This window comes from Lemur catta, chromosome 2 (genome assembly GCF_020740605.2).
Source record: "Lemur catta isolate mLemCat1 chromosome 2, mLemCat1.pri, whole genome shotgun sequence".
Lineage (NCBI taxonomy): Eukaryota > Metazoa > Chordata > Mammalia > Primates > Lemuridae > Lemur > Lemur catta.
Genome location: NC_059129.1, coordinates 34490554 through 34500679, shown reverse-complemented (window position 1 = coordinate 34500679; position 10126 = coordinate 34490554). Strand labels below are relative to the sequence as shown.

General features: G+C 39.3%; 1 protein-coding gene across 1 annotated transcript in view; it reads right to left on the bottom strand.

Annotated features, from left to right (window-relative positions):
* Positions 1-830: 830 nt before the first annotated feature.
* Positions 831-10126, bottom strand: part of SEPTIN14 (septin 14) — a 99011-nt gene continuing 89715 nt past the window's right edge. The window contains exon 9 of the mRNA XM_045542168.1: positions 831-1010. Within this exon, the coding sequence (XP_045398124.1) occupies positions 831-1010 (180 nt within the window). The remainder of the gene's footprint in view (positions 1011-10126) is intronic.

The following is a 10126-nucleotide window of genomic DNA, read 5'->3' as shown; positions in this document are numbered from 1 at the left end:
TTCCATTAAAAGATCTTGTAGTAGAATCTTTCTTCCCCCAAATTATGAAATCTGTAAGATGATTTAACAACAATATAAAAATCATTGTGGATTTACCTCCCTTTCTGCATGTTTTTCATATAAAACTTTTTTGTGAAGTAAAAACTTTATAAGGGATAATATTTTCAAAAATATTTTGAGACTAAGTTACAACATTCTAATATCCTGAAAAAAATGCTGCATTTGAAATGGATGCAGTGATAAATTTCAACAGAAGAATTGTTGGAACTCTTTTAGAAACATGAGAAGAACTCTGTGTACTAATCAGATGCAGTTGGAGTAAACAGAGATAAAGACCCTCAAAGTTATCATTTCAATACAATGAGTCATGGTGAAAATCAGCCACTCTCAAATAGGTGAGCTAACAAAAACATTTTATATGCAGGAAATTCAGCATCTAAAGTCAGATGGATGTTTTCAAAAATACAAAAAAATCACTTTATTTTCTGTAACTTTGATAACTTTAATACATACCCAAAATCTATAAGGCATAATCATCTAGATACTACTCACGGCTTCACATTTCTTTTTTCCCCCATGTTGGCAAATATTTATAGAGTGCCATCTTTGTGTTAGTCTATGTTCTACACGCTGGAGACCTAGCATTTAACAGGATTGACAAGGTACCTGCTCTCAAGGAGTTCACATTTTAGTTGAGTAAACTATACAATAAGCAAACAATTTTTGAAAATTAGAACTGCAATTAGAGCAAAATACTGTAAAGACAGTCTCACAGAAAGATGGGATAGAGAATAATGTGTCTCTACAACAGATAGAATGGCAAGAGAGGACTATTTCTTGCGATCTTTGTCTTTCTTTGTGTTGGTGCACACCTGAGTCTGCAATGTTTCAGAGGAAGCCTTCATTTTATAAAAATCTATTATTTCTTCTTCCAATTGTCTTCTCTCTTCTTCAAGCTTCATTATCTCCTCTTGTTGGACCCTTTTCAGGTGTTCAAACTTGTCCTGTAACTGTGAAACAAATGTGCAATTATGACTCAAAGCACAGTGTGGCAGAACATACAAAAGAAAATGCTTGTCTTTTTCTGGTTATCAAACATATCCTCCATGAAGTCTTTTATAATAAAACTCAATAAATCCATGCTCACTAAAAATATGTACATTAAGACATAGCATTGATTGTGAAACAGTACTTTAGACCTAGTAAATACGTTTTGAAAGAAAGTCCAATAATTTTCTTGTTAAGTAAAATTAGGTGAATTGTAGAAAAAAAATTCAAGGACTTCATTCAGTTACTTTTTATTTCCTCACAAAGTCTAATTTAATTTGTGGGACTTAAAATCAACTTAATTAGCCATATGAAGGAGGCAATGTCACCTTGAATTTCAATAGAGGCAGACCTAAGTCTTTAACACAACTTTGTTTAACAACATAAGGATTGCTTGTGTGCATTACAGAATGTATTTTTTTTTAAACCTATGGCTTGATGGCATAAAATCAATGAGAAAATATTTCACTTAAAGGTGGGAAGGCAAGAGTAGACATGAGAGAGAGCTAAACTTCATCCCAATACATAAACTGTTCAAACTTTAACCACTCAAAAATGGAATGGGTGGCCGCCTGAGTAAGCTCCCTGACCTGAGAAGAATTCAATGACAGAGTGATTAGCTGTAAGTTTTGAATGAAAAGTGAAAATAGATGATTAATAAGTCTCTTATAAATCTAAGAGATTTATTTCATGCAATGACTGTTTAGAGAATAGCCATTATTTCATCAATACTTGCTGGTTAAAAGTGTTCATGCTTTAAAAGCACACACATAGTAATTGTGTTTCTATGTGTTTAAAGATTGAGCCAGGGTGTTTAAAGATTAGCCTGTGTGTACACATAAATTTGAGAGGGAATAGAAGGTTGCTTGAGACATGGAAAGGGTGGAAATGCAGCATCTTCTATTAAGTAAATAGCTGTGTTTAATAGAATGGAGAGTAACCTATGCATAATAAACATTACCAAATGGTACAGTAATGTGTGATTCATAAGGTTGATTATAAATTTCTGGAAAATTAGAAACAGGAAAGCCTCAATTATGCAGCATAATGTGGTTGTAGCTTTGTGTTTCACAGGTTTTAATAACAATAATCTAATACATGTCTGGAAGGTATTTAATAGAAATGTATTATCAAATGCTCAATAGATTAATAAGCAATGGTTCTTTGGGCTGTTGACAACTAGTCATCAGTGCTCTCAAGGATACATATTCACTGACTTGGTACCCTGCTGCCAGCTCTGCCAACAGTGCTTTTGACATATACTGCTGCTCAGTGATTCTTTCTTAAATTTATTTTTAGTATATGTTGCAATGATTCTTTTTTATTGATTCATTTTTTGAAATTAGAAAGCAATGATAAGGAATTTTTTTCTTTTTGTAAAAGTACATGACTTTAATCATCTGTTAGTGAGATCTCTGTATCTCATGTTTTCTTTCCATGCCTGGACTTCCTGAACATTTGACTAAGTTACCCTGAACCAAGACGCCATGAGACACATTTGAGATGCATTTGAGATGCAATTTCTCTTGCTCTGTATTACAAGTCTACTATCCCATTCCTTTTGCTTGAATGGTTCTAATGTAGCTGTGTTTTTATTGTAAACCAAAACATTTTTGAAAAAGAACAAAATTGTATAATTTGTATTACCTGATTTAAGAACTCTTACAAAGCTATAGTAATCAAGACAGTGTGGTGTTGGCATCAAGAAGACAAATATACTAATGGAATAGCATAAAGAGTCTAGAAACAGCCCAAAATTTATACAGTGTACTGATTTTTCAATAAAAAATTCAAGTATATTTCAGTTAAGGGAAGATAATCTTTTCAAAGTGTGAGTTCTAGACAATTGTATATACAGACTCAGAAAACACTTTCATCCATACATAGCACCATAAAGCAAAAAATTATTTCAAATTGAATCTTATATTTAACATAAAATCTAAAATTATAGGCCGGGTAAAGTGGCTCACGCCTGTAATCCTAGCACTCTGGGAGGCCGAGGCAGGAGGATCGCTCAAGGTCAGGAGTTCGAGACCAGCCTGAGCAAGAACGAGACCCTGTCTCTACTAAAAATAGAAAGAAATTATATGGACAGCTAAAAATATATATATAGAAAAATTAGCTGGGCATGGTGGCGCATGCCTGTAGTCCCAGCTACTCGGGAACCTGAGGCAGAAGGATTGCTTGAGCCCAGGAGTTTGAGGTTGCTGTGAGCTAGGCTGACACCATGGCACTCTACCCTGGGCAACAGAGCGAGACTCTGTCTCAAAAAATAAATAAAATTATAAAACTTCTACAAGAAAAAATAGAATAAAGTCTTTGTGGCTTTGGTTTAGGTGCAAGGACTTCTCCAATAATACAGCATCAAAATAACTTCTCTTTGAAATGCTGTTAAGAGAATAAAAAACAAGAATCTGACTAAAAGAGTATATTTGAAAATCATATATCTATAAAAGGACTTGTATCCAGACTGTATAAGTAACTGTTAAGACTCAATACTAGGAAAACAACTTCAAAAAAGTAGGCAAAAATTTTGGAAAGACAATTCACCAAGTAAGATATACAGATGGCAAGTATGCAGAAGAAAACGTTGCTCAATATAATAGTCTTTGCAGAAATGTACATTAATACCACGATGAAGTAATGCTATCCTGGAATTTTAATACACTGTTAGCAAGAATCTTAGTATGGTGTAAACATTTTTGGAAAATGGTTTGACAATTTCTTAATATGTTTAACATGCCCATGTCATATGATCCAGCTGTTCTTCTCTTAGGTATTAGCCCCCAAAAGATAAAAGTATATCTCCATACAAAGACTTGTATATTTCATGAAGAATGTTCAAAGAAGCAGTATTTGTTACAGTCAAAACCTAGAAGAACCCAACTATTCGTTCAAAACGGGAATGGATATGGTCAATTGTGGTATATACATATAACAGAATATCACACAACAGTAAAAAATGAACTATTGATACTTGCAACAACCTGGGGCAAATATCCAAAAAATTTTTCCAAGTGAGAGAAGAAGGCAAAAAAGTACATAATTTGAAATTCAATTTATATACACTAGGAAATACAAGAGAGGAGCCAAGATGGCCGATTAAAACTCGTGGGACCATCCCGGCAGAAGAGTTGAGGATTGGACTGAGGAGAATGGAGAGTGATTACTGCTCAGAAGTGGACCTCAGGGACAGACACCAGTGGAGTCTGGGAACACCACCAGGAGGAGCTGAGCACGAGGAGGGAAGAAGGGAGCAACCATCGCGAACTAACTCCAGGGAGTTCTGGAGCCCAAGGAAAGTGTAAGGGGATTTTTCTTCCGCTCCTCACCCGGGTGGCTCAGACCATCAATGGGACACGGGCTCTCATCCCATGGGGGAGTGCCACGAGTGACCAAAGAGTTGGCATCCCTGCATCTGGACACCCTCCCCCATCCCCCTGCACTCCTGGCATCCCAGGAAGTAATTTTGGCTCAAGCTGCTCGTAGCCACGTGGCTGCACCCACCGCACAGCAAGCACCAAAGCGCCTTGCGCTGAGGAACTTGGCTACGTGCAAGGAGAGCGCACTCCCTGCTGAGCCTGCCTCAGTCAGCAAAGTCCCTGCAGCCGAGCAGAGAGGAGGCCCGTCACTCGGTCCCGACCGGGGCTTGGAGACGAGGGCAGATGGGAGCCACCCCTACAGCTCAAGAGTGGTCCAAGAAGTCCGTAGCCCCTCCCCCAAACCGTAGCAGCGGGTAGATTTCTCTGTGCGGAGGGACCTGCTTTCACCGCTGGGGACATGTCTTCATCCCCATCCTCCTGCCCACAGGCATTTGGCACATTCACCTGCTGACGGCGCAGATGGCGGGGTGGGGCAGTGTGGGAGAGAGAACCCAGTTCTAGGGTAGGGTGGCCCATCAGGAGGGTGTGGAGGAGCTCAAGAGAGCAGGGTTCTGCGGGTGGGCCCCATACCCCCGTCCCCTGGCCAGAGGGAGCGATGGGGCTCACCATGGCCCCGGTGGAGACTTCTGAGGATAGAGAGGCCCACCTGCCTCTCCTTGGGTAGAGCATCAGAAAAGGGGTGCACAGCTGGAGATTCCCCTACCCACCACTGACACGTGGGGACACACACCAGTTGGCCAGACACATGAACTGTGGGGTAGTTCGAGAGCCCATCTTGGGTGGAGAGGAAAACACAGTGGACTGACCGATCAGAGGGGAAAGTGCCCGGGTTTGTGAACAGGGAAGGAAAAACCTGGCTAAAGACCTCAGCAATCACACCAGTTGGTCTCCCCCTCCCCCCCGTAAGAGCAGCCCGCCAAGCTTGGAGACATAGCCCTGAAATCCATACTAGTGGCTCCACCTAGTGGCAGGATAAGCAACCATAGAAGCTCACATACCCGGGCTTTCGCACTCCGGCTGCAATCTGTCTTGTTCCTATCCTCACCTCAGGGGGGAATAGGGTCCAAGAAATCCCCGGGAGCTACAAGGCCAAAGGGGCATTCGTATGCCCCACCTGGGGACCAGAGCCTACCACAGGGACAACAGATTACCTTAGTATCTGGCTCCTCCATGCAAACTACAATCAATGACAGAGGGTACAACCCCATGGCTAAACACATTGCCTTCCATCTCAAGCTATTAGGGAGCAGTTGATTTATACCCACAAGCACAATCCACCAGCTTGGAGCTTAAGCTGGGGAACAAAACTCACTACACTCCATTGGGAAGAGGTGAATACATCAGGTCAGACTTAACCCAAGAGGTTCATCGAACTTGCTAAAACACCCCAAGGCAATACAGGATCAGCACTCCTCTCCCCAGCACTGTCAAGGAATGACCCTTGGGGACTTGGAGATAGGCCATAAACCAGCTCTACCAACCCCAGTTATCAACCAAGAAGCCAGATGAGAAAGAATCAGCAAAAGAACTCAAGAAACATGAGAAATCAGAGTGAAAAATCACCCCCAAAAGAAATCATTAGCTCCTCAGCAACGCATACCAACTTAAATGAAATGGTTACAATGACAGATGAAGAATTTTGAATATGGATTGTAAGAAAGCTCAGTGGAATTCAAGAGAAAATTGAAACCCAACACAAAGAAGCCACAAGAACAATGCAGGAAATGAATGAAAAATTCTCTAAAGAAATTGAAGTATTATGGAAAAAGCAGACAGAAATACTGGAAATGAAAGAGGCATTCAAGGAATTACAAAACACAGTGGAAAGCCTTAAGAATAGGCTGGATCATGCAGAGGAAAGCATCTTATAGCTTGAAGATAACACCTATGTGCTAAACAAATCAGAAGAAGAAAAAGAACACAGAAGCAAGAGACATGAACAAAGCACACAAGAAATATGGGATTATGAAAAGAGACCAAACATAAGAATCATAGGCATCCCTGAGTGTGAAGAAGAAAATACACAAGGGCTGGAAAATCTATTTGTAGGAATAATTGAGGAAAACCTCACTGGCCTACCCAGAAATCTAGATATCCAGGTACAAGAAGCACACAGGACTCCTGGGAGACTCCATGTGAAAAGGCAATCACCACGTCACATAGTTAATAGGCTGGCCAAAGTAAACACGAAAGAGGCACTCTTTTGATCAGTAAGGCAAAAACAGCAGGTAACTTACAAAGGAAAACCTATCAGACTATTGGCAGATTTCTCAACTGAAATCTTACAAGCCAGAAGGAACTAGGGATCCAACCTCAGTCTTCTAAAACAGAATAATGGCCAACCTAGAATTCTTTTTTTTTTTTTGAGACAGAGTCTCATTTTGTTGCCTGGGATAGAGTGAGTGCCATGGCATCAGCCTAGCTCACAGCAACCTCAAAATCCTGGGCTTAAGCGATCCTACTGCTTCAGCCTTCCCAGTAGCTGGGACTATAGGCATGCGCCACCATGCCCGGCTAATTTTTTTTCTATATATATATTTTCGTTGGCCAGATAATTTCTTTCTATTTTTAGTAGAGACGGGGGTCTTGCTCAGGCTGGTCTCGAACTCCTGACCTCCAGCGATCCACCTGCCTCGGCTTCCCAGAGGGCTAGGATTACAGGCGTGAGCCACCGCGCCTGGCCCTCAACCTAGAATTCTTTATCTTGCAAAACTAAGCTTCTTATATGAGGGAGAAATAAAGACTTTCCAAGACAAGCAATCACTGATGGAATTTGCGAAGACCAGACCTGCCCTGCAGGAAGTACTCAGACCTGCATTATACACTGACCAGTGCAATAGACACCCACCAGTATAAAATCACCCAAAAGATAAAGTCCAGAACCCTGATTGCACAATGGCTCAAGAGGTAAAATAAAACAAGACTCTATCCAACAGTATGAACAGAAATTTACCCCAAATATCAATTCTCTCAATAAATGTGAATAGCTTGAATTGCCCACTGAAGAGACATAGGCTGTCTGAATGGATAAAAAAATACAAGCCAAGTATCTGCTGTCTCCAGGAAACAGCCAATCTATACCTTTAAGTCAGGCATTAAGACCATTTACATTCAAAATTAGCATTGATATGTGAGATATGGTTCTGTTCATTGTATTGTTTGTTACCTATTTGCTTTGATTTCTTCCTTGTGTTACTGTTTTGGAAGAGCTGTGTATTTTAACTTTTGGTGTTTTTAGATTTGTGTGTATCCATCGTTGTCTTCCACATACAGAGCACTTTTAAGCATTTCTTGTAGGGCAAGTCTAGTGGTTACAAATTCCCTTAGTATTTGCTAGTCTGGGAAAGATTTTATTTTTCCATCGTTCATAAAACTTAGTTTTACAAGATATAAAATTTGTGTCTAGCAGTTATTCTGTTTAAAAAGACTAAAAATGAGACCCTGATCCCTTCTGGCTTATAAGGTTTCTGCTGAGAAGTCTGCCATTAGTCTGATAGGTTTTCCTTTGTAAGTTACTTGATACTTTTATCTTGCACTTGTGGAATTTTCTTCACTTTGACTTTGGCCTGACTGATGCCTGTGTGCCTTGGTGATTTCATATTTACCTGAATCTTCCAGATGTTCAATGACCTTCTTATATTTGCACGTCTAGATCTCTAGTGATACCAAGGAAGTTTTCCTCCATTATATCTCAAATAGGTTTTCCATGCTGTTTGCTTTTTCTCCCTCTCCCTTAGGGATACCTATGTTTCTTATATTAATTTGCTTTACATAGTCCTGTATTTCTCAGAGAGATGGTTCATTCTTTTTTTTCTTTTTTCTTTTATCATATTACAGGGGTAAAAATGTTTAGGTTACTTATATTGCCCTTACCCCACCCAAGCCAGAGTTTCAAGCGTGTCCATCCCCCAGATGGTGCACACCACACCCATTAGGTGTGTATATGCCCATCCCCTCCTCCCCCTCCCATATGCCCAACACTCGATGAATGTTATTACTATATGTGCACTTGTGTTGATCAGTTAAAACCAATTTGGTGGTGAGTACACGTGGTGCTAGTTTTTCCATTCTTAGGATACTTCACTTAGTAGACTGGGTTCCAGCTCTATCCAGGATAATACAAAAGGTGCTATATCACTATTGTTTTTTGTGTTTGTTCTTCTTGATTCTTTTCTCTTCATTTTTGACTGTGTTAATTCAAAAGCCTTGCCTTCAAGTTCTGAAATTCTAGTTTGTCAAAACTTTCTACTGCATTTTGAAATTCCCTGAATGACTCTTCCACTTCCAGAAGTTTTGTTATATTTATTCTTATAGTAATATTATCTATCTCTTTAGTGAATTTTTCATTCATGTCCTGTATTTTTTTTTGTTTGTTTCTTTATGTTAGTTTTCAACTTTCTCATAAATCCTATTGATTTCATGTGTCTATTTGATAAAAAGTCTTCTTTTCCTTTGGGTAGGTGGTGGGATTGCTGGATCAAATAGTAGGTCTACTTTTGGTTATTTAATGAATCTACATACTGTTTTCCATAGAAGTTGTACTAATTTGCAATCTCACCAACAGTGTATAAACCGTCCTTTCTCTCTGCATCCATGCCAACATCTATTGCTTTTGGACTTTTACATAAAAGCGACACTTACTGGGGGAAGGTGATATCTCATTGTGGTTTTAATTTGCATTTCCCTGCTGATTATTGATGTTGAGCACTTTTTCACGTTTGTTGGCCATTTATATTCTTTTGAGAAGCTTCAGTTCATGTCTTTTGTTCATTTTTAAATTGGGTTGTTTGTCTTTTTCTTGCTGATTTGTTTTAGTTCTTTGTAAATTCTGGATATTAGCCTTTTAATGGATATGAAGGTTTTGAATATTGTATCCCATTCTATAGGTTGTCTGTTTGCTCTGTTGATGGTTTCATTAGCTATGTAGAAGGTTTTTAGTTTAACCAAATCCCATTTATTAATTTTTGTTGTTGCCATGATTGCCATTGAGGTCTTAGTCATAAATACTTTGCCTAGGCTGATATCTAGAAGATTTTTTCCCTATGTTTTCCTCTAGAATTCTTATGGTTTCATGCCTTTGGTTTAAGTCTTTTATCATGTTGAATTAATTTTTGTGAGTGGCAAGGGGTAGGGGTCCTGTTTCATTTTTCTGCATGTGGCTATCCAACTTTCCCAACACCATTTATTGAACAGGACTTCTTTGCCCCAGTGTACATTGTTGTCTGCTTTTTCAAAGATCAGTTGGTTGTAAGTAGATGGTTTTATATCTGAGTCCTCTGTCCTGTTCCATCGGTCTGTGTCTCTGTTTTTGTACCAATACTATGCAGTTTTGGTTACTATAGCCTTGTAGTATAGTTTGATGTCTGGTAATGTGATGCCTCTAGATTTTTTCATTTTGCTTAAGATTGCTTTGGCTATTTGGTGTTTTTTCTGATTCCAAATGAAGCATAGAATTTTTTAAATCTATGACATATGAAGTATGACCTCGGTAATTTGATGGGGATTGCGTTGAATTTCAAATTCCTTTGGGTAATATGGACATTTTAACAATGTTGATTGTAGCTACCCATGAGCATGTTATATAAAGACATAAAGTTTCTGGCTTATGGACCTGACTCTGAATCCCAGAAGATCACTCCCTGACCATGCCAGGGAGAGGAGAGCTGGCCCTGAGTTGCCTTTGGAGTGCCTAGCAG